Here is a 21024-nt window from a genome sequence, read left to right as displayed (position 1 = left end):
TCACAGACATGCCTGCTCATACATGGAAACACACGTGCCTGCAAAATGTGACCCAGTTGTTGATTACAAATTGCAGTCACCAATTTCATTGCCTACAATCACACACACACACACACACACACACCTGTGCTCACACACCCGCCCTGCCTTTCCATCATATCCCAATACACATACTTCACCACCAAACGGCCCTCCCACACACACATCTCCTCCCCAGAGGAGGAAGGATTCTCCTGGTCCTTGGTTTAAGGCTGAAGAAGTAACAGTGGTGGGAGGTAGGATTGAACCTCAGGTGTGTGTGTTGGGCAGGGCGGGGGAGGGGAGGTCAGGGATCCCTCCTAGTCACGTAGGCTGGAACTGCACTGGAGGATGACACTCGGTTTCTCTAAATCTTGGGTGTGTGTGTGAAGGGGGAGGCTAACATGCTTCCCCTTCCTCATTGTGGCCTGAGGGCTGATTCCTCTGAAAAGCAGTCTCCTGAGAGAAGGGTCCCCCGCTGCTCCCCTCTGTCCTACGTCCTTGTGCCCCTACTTGTTCAGGTCCTAAGGGAGGCCGGGCAAGGTGATTGGATCCGCAGTGGCTCTGGTGACAGCAATCTGAAGTCAACTGGCTGTGGAGAACTTGGGTAAGGCCTGCCCACATCTGGTCTCAGTTTTCCCAGCTGCGAAAAGGAGGTGGGGTGGGCTTCCGTGCTAGACAAAAGTTGCTTCTTAACCTCAAATCCAATCAGTCTAAAACAGCAGGTGCTTCTGGGGCTGAGGAACCTGCCCTTTTGGAGGGGACCTTTGAGAAGGCTGTGCTGGGGGCTCAGGTCTGGAGGAGGAGCTGGGGTTCAAGGAGAGGGCTGGGAGAGCCCAAGCCCCCGTCACCCGGGTGGGCAGGCGAGAAGGGGGGAGGCTGGAAGCAGGAGCGGGCGGGCCTGGGATCTGAGGGCCCCTCCCCGCCTGGGGCAGCCGGCTTGGGGCTGGGGCGTGACTGTGAGTTCTCCCCGCCACCGCCGCCGCCGCAGGGCTTCAATAAGAGAAGTCCGAGGCGGCTTCCTCCTCCCGGCCCAGAGCGGGCGGCGGTCAGAGCCCGGCAGCTCCCCAGTTCCCCGCCCCCCGCCCCGTTCCCCACAACGTCTGCACTCGCCGCGGCTGGGAGCCCGGCCGGCTCGCCTGGGGTCCGTCCGAGGCGGCCTCCCCGGGGACCAGGTAGGCGGCCGTCAGGTGGGGCTGGACCGGCCGCGCGGCACCCCGCCTCCGGCCCGCCCGCCCCGCGCCCGGTGGGAAGGCTGGGGGTGGGGGGGCTGAATTGGAGGAGGAGGGACCTCACCCCCGAAAAGGACCTCAGGAAGAAAACTGAGGAGACCTGGAGAAAGAGACTGATAAAATCGGGGGGAGGGAGCTGAAGGAATACGAGGAAAGAAGATTAAGGGAACCCCCTAAAAAGGGTCTGGTAGGGAAAATGCAGGGCACCTGTAGAGTGAAATTAATAGAATTTGGGAAGGGGGCTGAGTCAGGGGAGAGGGACTAAGGAGACCCTCCAAAGGGGCTGGGGAAATAAACTGAGGGGACCTTGAAAGTGAGGATCTGGGGAGAAGCTGAGCGTTCTGGAAGAGGGGAACTAGGTGTGTGGGGGGGGGGGGTGCTGGGAGGACCAGGTAAGGGAGTTTCCTGGAGGAAGTCAAGGAGAACCATTTCTGGAGGATGCAGAATGTGGGGCACAATTCCCGGGGGTCCGGGCAGTCCCCTTATCCCGAATCAGCAGAAGTCAAGGGGGAAGCCAGCAGCCTGGTGGGGCGGGGAGGCTGCCAAAATTGCAGCCCCCTACACCCTCCCGCCCCCGCACTGGTGGGCGGGTCCCGGATGGCGAGGGGACTCCTCCAAGGCGCTAGAGGCGTGGGTCCCGGCTTCCTGGGGAAGTACCCGCCCTCAGCAGGGATGGGCCTCTCTGGGTGCCCCCTTCCCGCCCCCAGTGGCGGTCTCGGTCCACGTTCCCCTTGGGATCCGGGAATTGCTGGCAACCCCGACGGAAATCCTGCTTTTGACCGCAATTGCCCGGAGAGGCTGTCTCCGTAGCAACCAGAGGGTGGAGAGGCAGAGCCCCGCGCTTCGCCGCTACTGGGCGCGTTGCCCATGAAGCCCCCTTTGGACCCCCTTCGCCCCCATTTTGGGTCGTCCGTCGGGGGCAGGTTTCTGGACAGAGGAGTAGGGCAATGATGCCCAGTGTGCAGGCATCCTGGGGTGAGGCTCTGCAGTCTCGGGGACTCAGCCAGACTGGGCCCTTGATGGCTGTGTGACTTCAGACAAGTTACAGGGCTTCTCTAGGCCGCATTTTCCTCGTTTGAATTATGGGGGGAAATTACCTTTGCCCCTACTCGGCCCCCATCCCCCACCCCATCCCAAATCCCCAGAATCAGGTGCTTTAGAATGCAGTTTTTGCAGAGTGTCCTGGAGGGGTTAAGAGTTATTACTGACCTGGGGGGGGATTCTTTCTTTCACCTTCCCAAAACCATGGAGGGGGTACAGAAAGCCTGACAGGGCCTCCAGGACCAGCACACAAGTGACATCTAGTAAATAAATGTGTGTGGATCTGTTGATGGTTCCCATACTGGGAAAGTCGGCAGGTTTGAGGTCTGTCCCCAGCCCCAGTGGTACCACACCCAGTGACCCCTGAGTCTTTTGGCTTCCTTCCATCGGTGGTGGTAATGGGAGAGCGGGGCTCTGTTCTCAATCACAGATAGGAAGAGGGACGTTCAGTAGTCAAGGACTGACGGGGCCAGAAGTAGGGACTCAGAATCCGAGCGTCTTGTCCCTGATGTGATGAAAGAAGTAGCCAGAGCCGAGGCCTGAGTTCCCTCCTCATCCCTAGAGATCCCTTGTAGCCTTGTGGATAGGGGAGTGGGTGACTGGCGAATTGTGGGAAGTGTGGAGTCCATGGGCTGCATGAACCCAGTGGGCCTGAAGCTGTGGAGTGAGGTGTCAGAGTGTTTGTGAGTATGTTTTGAGCTTTGAGTGAATGAGCACGAGCCTGTGAGCATATGTGTGGGTGTTTGGGTGTTCTCTACAGCCACCTGGAGCTAATAGGACAAAGGAAGTGGCCAGACCTTGGGAGGCCGGGTAGGAGGACCCCAGAGCTGGGGAAGGAGAAGCCAGCCCTTTGTGCACCAAGCAGACCAGCAGACCGCCTGGTTTGAGGGTTTGGGCTGGTATAAGGTGGAACCAGGGGAGGAGGCTTCCTGTCTGGCCACACTGTGGAATCTAGACTCCTATTCCCTCAGCTCTCCCTGGGCCACCCCTGGCTCCCATCTCCTCAAAATCTTGAATGCCTAAAGACCCTTAGGAGCTGGTGGGTGACTTTTCGGCAACAGATGAGAAATCACCATTACCCACACAAGTGGAGAAAATTCAGCTGACACCTTTGGGATCATGTGGGGGGTAAAGCTAGTGTGGCAAAGATAGGGCTCCTTCCTCACATGCCCCCACCACACCTGGCCCACAAGGGGTAGAGTCAGACTGGGGTATGTCTTTTTAGGCCCTGGGTGTTAAGGGTGAGGTGTTATAAGGCCTCAAGAAAGAATGGTGTGGGATGGTTAGAGGTTCAATGAGAGGTGAGGCCTCTGTGAAAGAGTTGGGGGTTCGTAAGAGACACTGGAGTTCAGTGAGGGGCGGAGGGCCTCTGCGGGTGAGGGATGGAAGCCTTCAGTCAGAGGGCTCCTGTCTTGGGTGAGGGGATGGGGCACAGTGGGGCTGAGACTTGTGCCCTGCCCCTGGCCAGCCCAGAGCCCTGAAGAGTAGCCGGAACTCTTGCAGGATGGTGGTTTCCTGCTGCTGCCCAAAGTCCCAGTTCCCTCTTTCTGAAACCCCCCAGGCGACTGAACCAACTCAGCCCTCCCACCTCACCCTGGGAACTTCTCTTTCTTCTCCACCCTGCCGCTCCCCCTCCCGGGGCCTTGGAGGGGCCTTCCTCAAGGGAAGGTAGCGGAAGTGAAAGTTCACTGAGCACCAGCTGTGTGCCTGGTGCTTTCACATTTGATGCTCAGAAGCAACCCCACAAGGTAGAGATTTATATTCCTGTTTTCTAGGCAAAGAAACTACAACTTAAAGAGGTGAACCGGCTTCCCCAATGTCTCGAGCTAGTTGTCAGGCCGTGTAGAATTAAGCTTAAATCTGTCTCCAGGTGCCACAGATACTTGGCAGGGGTTAGGGGGGAACAGGACATCCTGTGTCTACATCAAAGCCCTGACATGGCTTTGGGATGCGTGGACCTCAAGAAAGGATGGGTGGGCCTGGGGCTCCGATGTTCAGGAGTAGGGCTAGGCCTGAGGCAGGCTCCCTGGTGAGTGGCCAGCTGCCATGTGGCAGGGGTGGTATGTTCCCTTGGCCGTGGGCTGGAAATATGACGTATACTCGTCAGGGACAGCGTGACCTCCTGCGCAGGCTCTGAAGAACACAGCCATGGTGTGAACTGAACTCTGGACCTGAATTAATGGTCCTGGCTTTGAATCCCCTGGGTGGCTGTCTGACCTTGAGCAAGTCACTCTCCCCCCTACACACGGGAGGGAGATGAACTGATAAATGGTCCCCGGGTGTGGGGGGGCATTGTCGCTTTGCTGCTCACGGGTCTCAGCCTCACTTGGCCACTGCACACTGGGTAAGAGGCGTCTCTTCAGGCCTTCCAACAACTGCACAGAAGGTACAGATGCAAAAACTGAGGCTCGGAGGGCTGATATCATTCATCCAGGGGCCAGAGCTCATAATGGAATATCAAGAACAGGGGCGCCTGGCTGGCTCAGTCGGTAGAGCCTGCGACTCTTGATCTGGGGGTCATGAGTTCAAGTCCCCTCAAGTGGGGCATAGAGCTTGCTTTAAAAAAAAAAAGTAAAAGTAAAAGAACAGAGCTGGGGAGGGCCACACAGAGGGAGATGTTGACGGCGGGAGCACCCCGGTGCAGGGGTGGACCTCGACTCTAATACCTGCAGCCTGATTTTTGACACAGATGAGGCTCTGGAAACTAACTCCTATCAACCAGGTGTTTAAGAGGCACAAACAGACCCGAGTCCCTGCAGTGACCGGAATGCTTGTGGCCTCCCCCCTCTGGGCTGTGAGGGGGACTGAGAGCATGTAGCCCAGGGCCTGGTACGTAGTAGGTTCTCTTGAAGGGAACACACATTATTGCTTCTACTAGGCCTACAAAATAGAATAGAATAGTGCTTAGAGTGGGATTGGAGACAGATGGGTTGGGGTTGCATTTTTGCCTCCCCTTACTTGCTGTGTGATCTTGGGGAAGTTACTTAACATCTCTGTGACTCAGTTTGCTTATCTGTAAAAGAGGGGTAGTAATAAAAGCTACTTCCTAGGGTAACTAAGTGAGATCATGCATGGGAATTGCTTGGCACAATGCCAGGCACTGAGTAAGTATTTAATAAATTAGAAATTTTAGACTAATAGTTATTGCCACCCAGACTTCTAGGAAGTCAAATGACTCTCAGCAGAGCTAGGGGCACCACCTGGGATCTGAGGTGGGCAGGGAGGGGGAGTCCTGGGGGCTGTCTGTCTGCAGATGCTGGAGCACAAAGGACCCAACCTGCTTCTTCTGTCTTTTCTCCTCTGCCTTTGACTCTTTAATTCCCTGAGTTTCTCTTAAGTTCTACCTTTCTCTTTCTCCATCTCTGTCTCTCTGTTGTCTTTCTATTTCTCGTTTCTATCTCTGTTTGTCTCTTTCTTTTTATTCCTTCCTGGCAGTGAGCTGCTGGAGCAGCTAGTCCTGGCTCTGGGGAGCTGATGGTGTGAATCTCTTCCCAGCCCAGCGTTCAAGAAGTCACCTCGGTTACTTGAAATCAGCCATGGTGGGAATATTTATACAACGGAAATCAGCAAATGCTACAAGTCAGGGCCTTTTTTTTCCTTTGAGAGTCAGCACGCCAGCACACCACACTGTTTCTTTTTGTCTCTCTGTATCTCTCAGTCTCTGTCTCTCTGTCTCTGCCTTCTCTTTCTCTGTCTCTCTTTCCTCTGACAAAGCCACATGAGTGTGGTCACATCCAGCGTGCCCCCCCCATGCCTTGGACCGTGCAGGTGCCAGACCCTGTGCCCCGCTCCCTCGCCCCACATCCCAACAACCCCTTCGGCCTACCGGCCTACCGGTGCCCTGAGAGCCATGCCCAGCCCTGGACTTCGGTCCCCAGCAGGCCGGGGAGTGCCAAGTTCTGAGAGCTGCTCCCCACTGCCTGCTCCCCACACTGCCCCGCCCTGCCAGGGCTCTTCCTCAGTCCACAGAGCCCTCTGCTTCCTTCTCAGAGGCTCACAGTTTCTGACCCCCCACCCCACGCACTACTCTTGATCTTGGGGTTGTGAGTTCGAGCCCCGCATTGAGCCTACAGCTTACTTAAAAAAAAGAATTAAAAAAAATAAAAATGTTGTGATATTTATGTGGGTATTTTTGGAAGGGGCAACCTTATGTCTATGTGGGGACCCAAGAGGTTGTACAACTCTGTGTCTCTTTTAGAGAGGCGCTCTGTGTGGGTCTGTGACTTGGGAGAGGGCTCTGTACATTTCCGTATGTCCCTCTGGGGGCTCATTGCCTCTGTATGCTGACGGGAGTGGCTGTCATTACCCGTATCTGTGACCAGGCAGTGGACAGGACTGGCGCAGATGCTGGAACCAAATGTCAGGATTCATCATGGGTGTGACCTCCGGCCTGTCTCTAAAGCTCGCCGTGCCTCAGTTACCTTATCAATAATAGTAATACGTCAGAGCGTTGTTATGAGAATAAAACAGTAATGTGTGTCAAGTGTTCAGTGCCGTGGCTGGCACCTAGTGAGTGCTATAAATCCCGTCCCGGCTGTTCTCCTGCAGAGGCGGTGTGTACGGGGTGTGTGTGTGCACGTGTGTGTGTAGGTGGGGGAGGGCCGGGGGGGTCGTCTGTGTCCTTGAAGATGTCTGTGTGTAGAGGAGCTCGGAGTCTCTGTGAGGTGCTGTGTGTGGCTGAGGTCACATGTGTGTGCAAGAATGAGTCAGGAGGGATGGATCTGGTGTAGGCCCCATGGGCCACTTGCGATGCGTCGGTGTCTTCCTGTGAGAAGACCTCCATTTCTCACCCTGTAACCTTAGTTTTCATCTTACCCCCATCTGTCCCCTCAGTGCCTGAAATCGCCTCTTGCCCTGGGCCTGGAATGCCCCCCACCTCCACCGATATTCTCTCCATGGCCCTGACCAGCCCTCAGTGTCCTGGAGCCTTTCAGACACAGTGGTTGCACCCTGGGGGAGGGGTCCTGAGGTGAAGATCACAGCGATGGCTTAGTGAACACAGGCTATTTTAGGGTTCTCACCACAGCCCGCCTCACAGTTCACCAGATGGGTGTCACTCCCCTACACACACTGGAGAACAGTTACGGTGAAGAGTGAGAGGGGCTGGTGGGTCTAGATTAGAGGTCAAGGCACTGATGTGACAGAGACATCGGCTAGGCGGCTGGATCCGGTGGAGCCAGGAAGGCTTCCTGGAAGAGGTGAGTATACTCAGTAGGAGGAGCAGGACCCAGAGACAGGAGGAGGAGGATGTCCATAAGGGAACTGGACTTGGGTGCTCAAGAAAGGCAAGATGGGGGCAGCTGTCACAAGGGTCCTCAGCCCCTCTGGGGGAAATCAGGGTTCACTGGGTTGGCCCCACCCTACGACTCTCCATTCCTCTCACGTCTTAAGAAACCCTCTCCCCAGCAGTTCCTCTCTAAGTGTTGCAATGGCAGAGTTTCTGGCAGGGCGTGGGGAGCCCTTGCTCAATGATCTGCCTGCCCTGTTGCTCAGAGCGCATAGCTTTCAGGAAAGTCTTGGCTCATGTGGGGGGCTCCCCAAGGGATCCTGGTGGTCCTGGCTTCTGACCTGGGCCTTTGCCTGATGTGGGGATAGGAGCGAGCTCTGGAGGCAGGTGTCCACCTTCACCCTGCCGCCAGATGTGACCCTGGGGCTGTGGGGGCTTACGGGTGCAAGGCTGGACCCAGGGTGGGGGCAGAGGCAGCGTGCGGAGGAAGGGCTCGCTCTTAGGAGACAGTGACTGGGGGTCTGTGAGCGAGCTGAGTATGGCTTGATAGAAATCAAGGAAAGCCGTGGGTCTGACTAGGAGTCTGTCACCCTGAGAGGCAGCCCGCGTGCCTACGTATGTGTGCGTGTGTGTATCTGTGTATCAGAGCTTGGGCTTGTGTGAGAGTTAGTGTCAGTGTGTTGGTGGTGTTGGTGAGCACGCTCACGCTAGTGTATGCTGTGGGTGTTGGTGTGTGACTATGTGCTGGTGTGTGTGTGTGCTGGCGAGTGGGTGTGTCAGGTGGATATGAGTGTGAGAGAGTTGGTGTGGGTGGTGTGTCCTGTGGGGGGGGGTGTGTAAGTTCGCCAGGGGCGGTGGGAAGGAAAACAGAGGCAGAAGTCATGCTGGGACAGAGCCCGGGCCTGGCTTCCTGGAGAGGGCAGAAGCTGGCAGCTGGCTTGCAGAAACCTTGGCAGAGCCTTCATCTTCCATGTCCTTCTCTCTCGCCCTCAGGTCTCTGGCCCCTCCCAAGGACCATGCCGCAGCCCCGCTGACCCAGGAATAGGGGCCTGAAGGGTGAGTGGGGAGAGTGGGGACTGAGGGCTTTCAGGGTCAGGAAAAGGGGTGGGGTGGCCTTCCTGAGCCCCACCACTCATCACAGCCCCCTCCTCCTCCAAGAGCCCCGTTGCTAGGTAACAGATGGGGGAGCCACAAAGAGGCAGCTTGAGAGGCCAGAGGCTGGACCCACAACAGGAAATGGCCTTGATCCCCCTCTGCAGGGAATCTCCAGGTGCAGACACACAGAGCCCTCACACACACTCACACACAAACGTGTCTCAATACCTAGACATAGGGAGACACACACACTTACACACAGAGACAGTCACACATACTTACACAGACCTGGATACACACACACACACACACACACAGGCACATATACACCCACACAGGGCTATGCACATGGTCAGACACACAGACACACAGGCATCTACTCACACAGACCCCCTGCATACACAAAGATACACACACACACACAGGAACACACATACACACTTGTACAGAAACAGTGTACATACGTATACACTCAGAAGACACGAATACACACAGAGCCATCACACGCACAGAGACACGTACCCACACTCATATGCTCACACAGACGTACAAACGTTCACAAGACGGGTCACACACATAGACACATCCACAGGCAAACTCACAAATACTTTGAGACACACAAAAGACACACATATACAAGCACTCTGAAGAAGTCACAAAAACACAACGTATTGAAGCAAGAGGAGGCAAAAATATATCGATAAACACCACCGCATCCCAAAGCAGAAAACCAGCCCACTAAGGGCAGACATTCTCTCTGCAAACATATGACAGCGACAGCGCTGGGAGGTAGACCCATGCAAATGCAGCCTCGCCTCACCTTTACCTTCCACAGGGAGGACCCTGAGAGGGGAAGCTGCGTGCGCATGTGAATGTGTGTGTGCACGCGTGTGTGCACGTGTACATGGGGGGGTCTGTCTGGCAGGCGCCCAGAGTGAGGCATACCCCCTTCTGTAGCAGGGTGCCTGGAATGGGCTGTGTGTTCTGCAAGAAGTCCGAGCCGGCGCTCAAGGAGGATGTTGGCCTGGAAAGGGACTTCAGGGGCGGTGGGGCTGCGGACCGCTATGGCCCTGACCCTACTCGGGCCCGGACTGTGTCCTCCTTTGCCCATATCCCAAATTACAACTTCCCCACTCAGTCCACCACCCCGGCCTTCCTCGATGGGGGCACCATCAGGGCCATCTCAGGTGAGTCTGGTGGGCTGGAGGCGGGCACTGCCTGGACCCTGGGAGAACCTGGGGGAAAGGGAGACATCTTAGGAGACTCCGGTATGGTGTGGGAGACACTGCCCTGCTTTCAGAGCACGGTCAGAGGGAGAATATACAGCCCTACCTCAGAAAGCCCAGTCTGAGGGGAAGACATAGCTCTGTTCCCATCTGAGAGAGGGACCCTGATGACAGGCCCCCAGTGGGAAGTCTTGATGGGGAAGAGGGTGAATGGGTGACTTGGGAGCTCCCCAGGGTGGTAGGGATGGGCTGGAAGGCATGTGCCTTGAATGCACGGGAAGCCAAGCTGTGAAGCCCAAATCAGAAATCCATTGGGCTCCAGAGGCCTTTGGGAACCAGGCGTTGCAGCCATGGGGAGGCACAGAGCCTGGTTGGGGAACAGGACCCTGGGGGGTGCAGGCCCCTTGGAGCCCCCGTCCCACGCCCTACTCTGCTGAGTAGCCCTGACTCTGCAGGGACTGGGGTGACCCTGTTCATCGCCTTGTATGACTATGAGGCCCGGACAGAGGATGACCTCACCTTCACCAAGGGTGAGAAGTTCCACATCCTGAACAACACGTAAGTAACCAGGCCACCCGGCTCAGGACATGGCCGGGGCTGGGAGCAGGACCCAGACAGGAATCCTACCTGGTCCCTCAGAAAGCTCCAGCCTACTTGGGGACACAGATGCATGACAATAACAACTCTGAGTAATCGCCACTATGTAGGGAGAGCATGAAGACATACGGGCCCAGAAAGAACACTAAATATGGTCTTGAATCTAGTGATCAAGGCAGGCTTCCCGGAGAAGGTGATTTCTGAGGTGAGACTGGAAAAATGACTAGATGTTGAAGGAAGAGGTGAGAAAAGAGGAAGAGAGAGTGAGAGAAAATGAGAATAAATGATAACTTCTGTAAGCCACCAAGTGGCTCAGTCTTGGTGGATCATAAAGTACGAGGTGTAGAATGAAGAGAGCGGAAGCTAGAGAGGCAGGTGGAAACAGATTCTATAGGGCTTTTTAAGCCATGTGGAAGAATCTGGATTTTATCCAGAAGGAAATATATAGTCATTGGGGGTAGGGGAGGATTTCAGTGGGGAAGTGACTGAGTTAGCATCCACTGCCCACCCACCCCAGACCAGCTGAGGAGCCAGAGGAGAAAGCCAGGAGGCCCACACATCCCCAGACATGTTGCATCTGTGGGGAAAAGTCTCCTGGGGTTGTAGCTTCAGTGGCTGAGAGCAGAACAGACAAAAGCCCTGGGGTGTGTGTGTGTGTGGTGTGTGTGTGTGTCCAAGGTGAAGGGCGGGTGGGGCTTGTCTCCACCTGACCCTTCGCATGGCCCTGCCTGGCCCCAGGGTGCTCCAGGGGACTGGGCTGCCACTGACGCCCTGTGTCCTGTGTCCGCAGTGAGGGTGACTGGTGGGAAGCCCGGTCTCTCAGCTCTGGACAAACTGGCTATATTCCCAGCAACTACGTCGCCCCTGTGGACTCCATCCAGGCTGAAGAGTGAGTAGGGAGTGGGAGGTGGCTATCCCTATGGACAGGACAGGACCCTGGAGTCCAAGGCCACTTCTGAGTCACAGCCCCACTCTGAGCCTATCTTCTTATCTGTAATTCTGTGAGGTCATTTTGAGAATAAGGGAAGGGAATAATGACGTTTATGACCGTAAATAATATTTATGTAGCATGGACTATGTTCTGGGCACTATTCAAAGTGCTGTGTATTAACAGAGTTAGAAACTAATATTATCCTGCTTTATGAATGAGGCAAGTGAGGCACAGAGAGATTAAATACCCTACCCAAGTTCACATGGCCAGTCAGTAGGTAGAGTTGGCATTTGAACCCAGATAGTCTGGCTGCACTTGCTAAGCATTAGACATATTGACTCTCAGTGATAACAACAGCATATGAGCTTTAAAAATTTGTAAAACTCTAAACAAAGGCAAGCGGATATTACTTAGAATTAATTCTGTTAAAGGGGCGCCTGGGTGGCTCAGTTGGTTACGCATCGGACTCTTCTTTCTTTTTTTTTAAAGATTCATTGATTTATTTTAGAGAGAGAGAGAGCAAACAGGAGGAGGGGTGGGGGGAGGGGGGAGAGAGAGAGAGAGGCAGACTCCCCGCTGAGCTCAGATTCCCCATCCCAAGACCCCAGCTGAAACCAAGAGTCAGATGTCCAACCAGTGAGCCACCCAGGTGCCCAGCGTCTGACTCTTGATTTCGGCTCAGGTCATGATTTCAGGGGCCTGGGATAGAGCCCTGCATCTGGCTCCAAGCTAAACAGAGTCTGCTTGTCCCTCACCCTCTGCTCCTCCCCCAGCTTGCCCGCACGTGCACTCTCTCTCTCAAATAAATAAATAAAATCTTAGAAAAAAAAAGAATTAATTCTGTTGAGGAGACAGGAGATTATCATTCATAGTGTACCATTATAACCTGAGATATGATGACAGGGACTTTACCTACCTTGAGTCATTTAATGCTCATAGTCACACTATTTATATTATTGTTGTCCCCATTTTACAGATGAGAAAACCAAGGCTCATAAAAAACTTTTTAATCTATGTGCACATATATATATATATATATATATATATATATATATACACGTATGGGAAAAGAAAAGATTGAGAGACTGCAGAGTGGGAGTCACCAGGACTTGGTGACTAATTTGCCATTGCGTTATGGGGAGTGGGAGGAATCGAGGGTGACCCAAAGTCTTCTTGAGGAACTGAGTGGGTGATAGTGCCATTTGCTAAAGTGGGGAGCACAGAAGAGGGTATAGGTACCTGGGCTCTGGTGGGGGTATTTGATGGATTGAGGTTCGCAGACAGGAACACCCAGGGGGAAGACACGGCCAGCAATTGGATTGGGCTGTGCTTTCCATGAGAGGGGCCAACCGAGGCCCAGCTAGGATTACCCCAGAGGAAGGGGCATCTTCTCCCAGATGGCAGTAAGGCTCTTTGTTTGCTGTGGCTCTTGCAGAGGGCACCCCTGGGCTGGGGTAGAAATCCGGGACTCTTCAGAGTGGAGGTGACAATTAAAGCTGCATGAGAGGGTGAAGGAAGGGGAGGAGAGTGAGAAAGAGATTAGTCCTAAGACCCACCTTTGGAGAAAGCTGCCTTGAACGAGAAGTTGCTGTTGGAAAACCAAGCCAAGTCAGAACAGCCAAGAGGGTGGAGGAGAGGTTGCAGGAAACAAGAAAGTGAGTGTCAGAGGCTGCCTCTGGATTTGGCAATGGGGGTGACCTTGGTGAGAGATCTCTCTGTGTGAACTGGGGGTGGGGGCCAGACAGCAGAGCCTGGGAGGGAGTAGGAGGTGAGGAAGTGGAGACCCAAGTGTGAAGTGCTTTTTCAAGTGAAGGGAAGGTGAGAGATATAGCAGAATGTTGATGGCAAGTTAGGGCTTAGAACAGTTTTTTTGGGGGAAGGAAGAAATGGGGGCATATATAGAGGTTGGTGGGATGGGGAGGTTGCAGGTGGGGGCGGGTTGGTAGGGGAGAGGTGTCCCCAAGAAGAGGGGAGTTATTGGGGTCCTGAGCTCAGAGGGGGTGAGCCCTTCATCTGGGGAAAGTGGTAGGAGTCATGAAGGAGAGATGGGGTGATGATGCAGAAGGTGGGAGGTATGGGGAGTTCATGCTTGCGCCCACATCTAAGGGGCAATGTCACGAAGCTCTGAGAGGCACTCGTTGCAGTGTCATGGTTAAGAGCAATGTTGTGGTTAAGAGTGCAGGCCCTTGAGCAGACAACTTGTGTTGCTATTCTGGCGACACAGCCTAAGAGTGTGTGGCATTGGGCAAGTTGCTTAACCACTAGGTATCTCTATTTCCTCATTTGTCTAGTGGGGGTTAATAATAGGACCTACCTCCCAACGCTGTTATAAGAACTAAATAAATACTGGGGCGCCTGGGTGGCTCAATAAGTTGAGCATCTGCCTTCGGCTCAGGTCATGATCCCCGGGTCCAGGCACCCTGTGTTGGGGTCCCTGCTCAGTGGGGAGCTGCTTCTCCCTCTCCCTCTGCTGCTCCCCCTGCTTGTACTTCTCTCTCTCTAGCAAATAAATAAATAAATAAATAATCTTTAAAAAAAGAACTAAATGAATATAATATGTATTAAAGCAACATGACATAAAATAAGTACTGCTATTATTAAGTTAATTATTAAGGAAGTAACTACTATAATGGGTATGGGGGGGCAGGGCTTTCCAAAAACTTGGGAGTGTGTTCCGTCTACACAGTTCTTCCTTCCCCATCCTTCCTGTCCGCCTGGACACTCCACTTGCCAAGGCCTTCCCAAACTGTGCCTAGTACCCAGGTATAGACTGGCCTATTAATTAATTAATTATTTATTTTAAAGATTTTATTTATTTGTTTGAGAGAGAGTGCATGCACACATGGGGGGAAGGAAGGGCGGGGGGGGGAAGAGTGCACGCGCGCATGGGGGGGCTGTTAGAGGGAAGGAGGGGCAGAGAGAGAGGGAGAAGGGGAAGCAGACTCCCCACTGAGCAGGAAGCCTGACCCATGAGACACATGACTGGATCCCAGGACCCTCCGGATCATGACCTGAGTCAAAGGCAGACCTTAACCGACTGAGCCACCTCGGCCCCAGCCTGGCCAGTTCAGTCATCAGAGGACATGTGAGTCTTCTCGGCTACTTGCGGACCACTTGCATTCCCCCAGCATACTTTCACAGCAGATTTAAGGCTACAGTTCAGTCCCAGGAAGAATATCCAAGACAGAACAGGAACGCTTTACACCTGAGGTTGAAGTCGAGCCTTGTAAGAACATCCAAATTTCAGAGAATGAAGGAAAAACAGCAGTGAGAGCCAAGCAGTCAGAAAGGGGGGAGAAGCAGCAAAGGTTGTTGTTTGGAAGTCACAGGAGCAAAGGGTTTGGGGGTAGGGGTGGATGTGGGAAGATGGATCTGAGAGATTGCCTCGGTGGTGGGAAAAGAACTAGGCTGAGCAGCAAAGGATTTCAGGTAGACCTCAACCAGTCCTGCAAGAAGGTCACTTCCCCTCTCTGAGCCTCAGGTTCCACATCTGCAAAATGAGCCCACGGAGGCGCAGTAGTGAGATGCGTGAAGGAACCGGTAGCACCCTGATGAGTTCACTAGTAACTAAGGTCTTAGCAATTTTAGTTGAAGAGAAACCGAAAGAGTGGAGAGGAGAAGCCTAACCCTCACTGGGCACCTACTTGGAGCCCAGCATTCTACATTCCCCTTCTCTGTGCTTCTCATGACCAGGCTGTGAAGCAGGTGTGTGAGCCCCATTTCACGAGTGAGGAAATTGAATCTTGGCTAGTGAGGTGGTTTTCCCCCTGGAGGCTGAGCTGGGGGTTGAACTGGGTGTATCTGACTCTTGCTTGTCCTTCCCAACAGGTGGTACTTTGGAAAGATTGGGAGAAAGGATGCAGAGAGGCAGCTGCTCTCCCCTGGGAACCCCCGGGGGGCTTTTCTTATTCGTGAGAGTGAGACTACCAAAGGTGGGGCCCTGGGAAGGGGCAACTGGGAGGCCCAGCCATGGGGGTGGGGCTAGGAGCAGTGGTGAAGGGCTTGGGTCAGGGCCCAGGGCCCAGGGGCCCAGACTGGGACAGGGGTGGAGGACCAGAGATAAGACTGGGACTGGGTTCAAGGGGGTGTGGCCATCCAAGTTCCGAGTCCCCAGGCATTTGGGCCTCTAGGACTCCAAGATGGAGAGCGAGGAGGAAAGCTGATTTGAAGGTGACCCTTGCCCGCAGGTGCCTACTCCCTGTCCATCCGGGATTGGGACCAGGCCAGAGGCGACCACGTGAAGCATTACAAAATCCGCAAGCTGGACACGGGTGGCTACTACATCACCACACGGGCCCAGTTCGACTCAGTGCAGGAGCTCGTGCAGCACTACATTGGTGAGGGCTGGCTTCTAGGGCTGGTGCATGCTTTGCTCCCTGGGCCAACCTGCTGAGAATTAGGCCCAGAGAAGGAAAGGGGTTCCCAAAGCAGTAGTGGCTGGGGCAGAACTAGAACCCAAGTGTTTGGGTTCCCCGCCCAGGATCCTGCTCCGTAGGATTCCAGAGGAAACAGGTGTGAGGCTGTCCATGTCCAAAGGGTGCCCCCTAATGTCTAGCTGGACAGGAGGCCAAATAGACCTGACTTGGAGGATGGGCTGTAGGGTTGAGAGGAAGCTAGGAATCGATGCCCAAATTTCTACTTTGGTTAGTCAGGTCAAAGGTGAGGTCCATGGAAGGGTGAGGGCCTCACGTCCACACCTTTGTCTGGAATCTCCAGCTCCATTTCTGCCTATCAGAATCCCACCTTGACCTTGAAGGCCCAGCTGGAGGCCATCTCCTGTGGGAAGGACACCAATCCCTGCAGAGATCATCTCTCCCTCTTGGTGCCACCTCCTTCCCTGGGCACCAACATGTTCACCTGCTCAGTGGGTCAGGTTGCCTCTTGTCCCAGCCTGTGACCTCACCTGTGGCCTAGTTCCTTTCCACTGTTAGGGGAGATTGGGGGGCAGGGGGGCGGTGTGAGAAATGTGTGGGGCGTCCTGGCCTGCCTGTGACCTTCAACACCCCCCCCACTCCTGCTCCTCAGAGGTGAACGACGGGCTATGCCACCTGCTCACAGCGGCCTGCACCACCATGAAGCCGCAGACAATGGGCCTGGCCAAGGACGCTTGGGAGATCAGCCGCAGCTCCATCGCGCTCGAGCGCCGGCTGGGCACCGGCTGCTTTGGGGACGTGTGGCTGGGTACGGAGGTCCCGGGGGCGGGGCGAGGGCTTGGGACATCGGCGAGCCGGTGCTGACGCACCAGGACCACCTGGCAGGCATGTGGAACGGCAGCACGAAGGTGGCGGTGAAGACCCTGAAGCCGGGAACCATGTCCCCGAAGGCCTTCCTGGCGGAGGCGCAGATCATGAAGATGCTGCGACACGACAAGCTGGTGCAGCTGTACGCGGTGGTGTCGGAGGAACCCATCTACATCGTGACCGAGTTCATGTGCCACGGTGAGGGGCGGGGTCAGGAGGCGGAGTCGGGGGGGCGGGATTTGGGGCGAAGTTCAGGTGGGTGTCTCTGCGGGAGGGACCGGAGTGGCGACCTGTGATGGGACAAGGGACTTTGAGCAGAGTCCGAGGGGGAGGCAGGGACGAGTGAAACCACGTGAGCCCTGGGAGTGGGGGCGGGTTCAGGTTTAGACTAGGCGGGGGCTGGGGGCGGAGCCTCGGTCGTGGCGGGGAGGTGTCAGCTGGTGGGTGGGGCTTGAACGAATGAAGACCGAATCTGTGTTGAGAAAGGATCTTGGGGCGCAGTCTGAGTGGGGCGTGTCTAGGGGGACGGAGGAGGAGAAGAAGCGAGCTGTGGGCAGAGTCTGGGTGTCGGTGGGAGCGCGTCCTGGGCGAGATCTGTGGGCAGCTGAGACAGCCGGCTGGGTCCTGAGTGAGGGCGGGTCTAAGTGAGAGGGCGGGGGACAGGGGGCGGGGCCAAGCTCCAAGCGACGGGAACTGGGTAGGGGCGGGGCCAAGCGAGGGAAGGCTGTCCTGGAGCTGCGGTAGCCTTGCCGCTGATTTTCTGAGTTCCTTTCCTCAGGTAGCTTGCTGGAGTTCCTCAAGGACCGGCAAGGCCAGGATTTGACACTGCCCCAGTTGGTGGACATGGCAGCCCAGGTAAACTGGAACAGCAGCCTTTATTTCAGACTGCCCTCCTATTAACCTCCACAGATCCCTGTGCCCTCAAGCACCTACCCTACCCCTGGAAGTACATACAGTCCCATCCACTGGATCATCGGTGCGACCTGAGGCAGGGCACTGCCCGTCTCTGAGCCTCAGTCTCCTCATCTGGAAAGTGGGGTTTTCAAGTGATCTCTCACACAAGCCATGGTGTTCCCATTTCTCCATAACTTGGCCCCCCTAGGTGGCCGAGGGCATGGCCTACATGGAACGCATGAACTACATCCACCGCGACCTGAGGGCAGCCAACATCCTTGTTGGGGAACGGCTGGTGTGCAAGATCGCTGACTTCGGCCTGGCCCGTCTCATTGAGGATGATGAGTACAACCCCCAGCAAGGTGCCCTGCCTCCCCTCACCTTCCAAGAGCTCCCCAGGGCACCAAGGGGCTGTCACAGGGCCCCACATATTCAGGAACCGTTCCTTCCACTCCCAAACCAGCTGGGATACTCCCATCCTGATGTAGTTGAACAGGCAACTCTAGGTTTGAATCCCAGCTCCTCTACTTACTAGCCAAGTGGCCTTGGGCAAGTCACCTAACCTCTGTGAGCTGTTTTTTCTCATATATAAAATGAAAATATTCAGAGAAAAGTAAGTCAACAGATATTTATGAAACACCTAGTATATGCCAGGCACTACTATAATTCTCAAGTGAAAGACAGTGAAGTGTAATGGTGTGAACTCTGTAGCCAGAATGTCTGGGAGTGAATCCTAGCCACTTAAAAGCTATGTGATCTGGGCAAGTTACTTAATTAGTCAGTGCCTCCTTTTCCGAATCTGTGCAATGGGGACAATTATAATATCTACCTCACAGGGTTTTTGTGAGGTCAAATAAGTTAATGCTGTAAATCACTTTAAAACAGTGCCTGGCAGGGGCGCCTAGCCAGCTCAGTTGGAAGAGCGTGCAACTCTTGATTTTAGGATTGTGAGTTTTTGAAAGTTTATTTATATCAGTAATCTCTACAGCCAACGTGGGGCTCAAACTCATGACCCCAAGGTCAAAAGTCACATGCTCTTCTGACTGAGCCAGCCAGGCGCCCCAACATGGCATTTTCTTAATCCACCTATTCCCAGAGTCTTCCTTGATGACTTCCCCTCTCTCCCCATCTCTCCAGGGGCCAAGTTCCCCATCAAGTGGACAGCCCCGGAGGCTGCTCTCTTTGGTAGATTCACCATCAAGTCAGATGTGTGGTCCTTTGGGATCCTGCTCACTGAACTCATCAGCAAGGGCCGAGTCCCCTACCCAGGTTTGCTGGGGTGGGGAGATGGAAGGGTGGGTGGTCATGGGAAAGGATTCCTCCTGGTGGCCTCTTTGGGAGGGGCTAAGCTCCCTGACTGACAGAGCCCCTCCCTCCAGGCATGAATAACCGGGAAGTGTTGGAACAGGTGGAGCATGGCTACCACATGCCATGCCCCCCAGGCTGCCCAGTATCCCTGTACGAAGCCATGGAGCAGACCTGGCGTCTGGACCCAGAGGAGAGGCCTACCTTCGAGTACCTGCAGTCCTTCCTTGAGGACTACTTCACCTCCACAGAACCCCAGTACCAACCTGGGGATCAGACATAACCTGTTTGGGAAACCGCCACCTTTCTGGGGTGCCCACCAATCCCTTCCAATCCCCAGGGCTCTGGTCCTGAAGCCCTCAGGCTTAGAACCCTATAGGGTCCTAGTGTGTCAGAACAAGCAGGTTGCTCTGACACCATCTAGGGCAAACCACTCATTTTAAAGATGGGGCTGGTCCAGGCTTAGAGATCACCCTTCTCTCTGGCCCCAAGCACTATTTCTCCCCTTCCCACTTAGGCTCCTACCTCTAGACTCTCTTCCCACCTCTCCCCCCAAAAAAATGCTCAGACCTTGTCTAGTTATTTATAAAACTGTATATCCTTTCCCTCCCTTACCTCCTATCTCTGCTTTTTTACCCTATCATCCCACCCTGAATTCACCTCCTACTCAATTCTCTCGTGTCTGTAAGTCGCAAAGACAGGGATAGTTTTTGCTGGATCCCTTTCCTGCTGGGGGGACACTGTGGTCCGGGACTGGGGTCCAAGCCCAAGGTGAGGGAGAGGCTTGCTGAGGGCCCACCGCCTCTCTGAATCATGTGTGTGTTTATGCTTTTTGTAAATAAGAAAAGTGACAATATGAATCCCCGAGCCATGCAAATCCCTTCTGTTAGGGGCATTGGTGGCCAGAAGAAGGTGAGTGTGACTGTTTTGGCTGCTGGAAGGAAGGGGAGGTGAGAAAGTGCCCTAATGCCTACTGAATATAGAGAACTCAAAGTGTGTTTTGGGATGCTCAGAAGTCCTGATGCTCGTCCCTATGTGAGTTTAGGACAGGTTGAGAGGTAGATACAGAAGATAGGCAACTGGAGCTCAAAATGTCCCCTCCATTACTGAAGTGGCTTTCAATCTGTGTGCAAAGGGTTCGCTTTCTCTACTTGACTTCCGCAGACATATCATTCATCAGGCTCAAGAGTAGAACTTGTTAGACCTCTCTTGACAGAGGCAGTGGGGAAGGCCACTGCAGACTCTCTGCAGCTCCCCCAAAAAAGAAGGGAGGGGAAGGGAGAGAGGTCTGAGAGCTAGTCTAGCTCATTGGATTTCACTCCAGGCAACTCTGCCCCCTAGGGGGCTTTGGAGAGGGTTGAAGGCAGTTTTGTTGGTTCACAAGGACTGGGGGCTCCTACTGGCAGGTAGTGGGCAGGGACTGCGGGGACTAAAAACCTGCCAGGAACCTGTGCAGTGAAGAATTGTCCCGTGTCCTTGCTGCTGCTTTGAGAGACTCTGGCAGCTGACGTGCCTCCAAGTGGAAACAAGAGGAACAGGGAATAAGGGTTGCCACCTCTCCCATCAGGAAATCGTGGACCCCTGACTTCCTAAGGGAATGGACCGGGCGAGGGGGAAGAGTCTGGAAACTAGGAATCACTGGCTGCAACTGGCAAACAGTTACTGAGCACTAAGTCTGGGAAGGGCCCTTTGCTAGGCAGGACCCCAGGAAAACAAACAGGAACAAGACCTGTCCCTGTCCCGGAGGAGTCCACAGCCAGGCTGGGGAGGAACAGTAATAATAATAACTCACTTATTAAGTGCTGCATGCCAGACTTGTTTACACCCATCTTTTCATTTAATCCAATTCTGAGCCTGGTTCTATGATCAGCCCCCATTTACAGATGAGGAAACTGAGGCTCCGGGGTTACATGAGTGCAGGTGACAGAGCTGAGACTTGAACCCAGGTCTCATACCAAGGCCTGTGATCTTTCTAGACTCTGGACTTTGGGAAGAGATCTTATCTGCCCCACATAGCTATTTGGAGGATCCTTCTCCCTCTAGATATTGGTAGAAAGGATCCCTGGAAATCCCCCCACGTTGAGTATCCTAAGGAAAGGGCACAAGGTGGCCAATGCAGATTGAGTTCCCCGCGCTGAGCCCTGTGCTGGGGACCGCTGAATGGAAGCAGTCAGATGAAGAGAGGCCAAGTGGCTGCTGAGAGAGGTGGTCACAGGGG

General features: G+C 54.5%; 1 protein-coding gene across 6 annotated transcripts; it reads left to right on the top strand.

Annotated features, from left to right (window-relative positions):
- Positions 1 to 431: 431 nt before the first annotated feature.
- Positions 432 to 19673, top strand: FGR (FGR proto-oncogene, Src family tyrosine kinase). Of its 6 annotated transcripts, none has more exons than XM_002913321.4 (13): positions 432 to 625; positions 8512 to 8574; positions 9574 to 9800; positions 10295 to 10397; positions 11227 to 11325; positions 15196 to 15299; positions 15555 to 15704; positions 16393 to 16548; positions 16626 to 16805; positions 17386 to 17462; positions 17710 to 17863; positions 18639 to 18770; positions 18881 to 19673. In XM_002913321.4, exons 3-13 carry the CDS (start codon positions 9584 to 9586, stop codon positions 19087 to 19089), a joined length of 1581 nt encoding a protein of 526 aa, XP_002913367.1. In that variant the 5' UTR covers positions 432 to 625; positions 8512 to 8574; positions 9574 to 9583; the 3' UTR covers positions 19090 to 19673. The 6 variants fall into 6 exon arrangements, with proteins under 6 accessions (XP_002913367.1, XP_011227310.1, XP_034503429.1 ...); XM_011229008.3 differs by having other exon boundaries at positions 433 to 625; positions 9571 to 9800; XM_034647538.1 differs by lacking the exon at positions 432 to 625 and adding an exon at positions 1019 to 1193.
- Positions 19674 to 21024: the final 1351 nt, after the last annotated feature.

This window comes from Ailuropoda melanoleuca, chromosome 2 (genome assembly GCF_002007445.2).
Source record: "Ailuropoda melanoleuca isolate Jingjing chromosome 2, ASM200744v2, whole genome shotgun sequence".
Classification (NCBI taxonomy): domain Eukaryota; kingdom Metazoa; phylum Chordata; class Mammalia; order Carnivora; family Ursidae; genus Ailuropoda; species Ailuropoda melanoleuca.
This window is presented reverse-complemented; position numbering and strand designations above follow the sequence as displayed.

What these genes read in the sequence shown, in the direction of transcription:
- FGR (XM_002913321.4), top strand. Translation starts at nt 9,584, where the DNA reads ATGGGCTGTGTGTTCTGCAAGAAGTCCGAGCCGGCGCTCAAGGAGGAT. An exon ending in GACTCCATCCAGGCTGAAGA is followed by an intron (nt 11,326 to 15,195) that starts GTGAGTAGGGAG and finishes CCTTCCCAACAG; the next exon opens with GTGGTACTTTGGAAAGATTG. An exon ending in TGAGAGTGAGACTACCAAAG is followed by an intron (nt 15,300 to 15,554) that starts GTGGGGCCCTGG and finishes CCTTGCCCGCAG; the next exon opens with GTGCCTACTCCCTGTCCATC.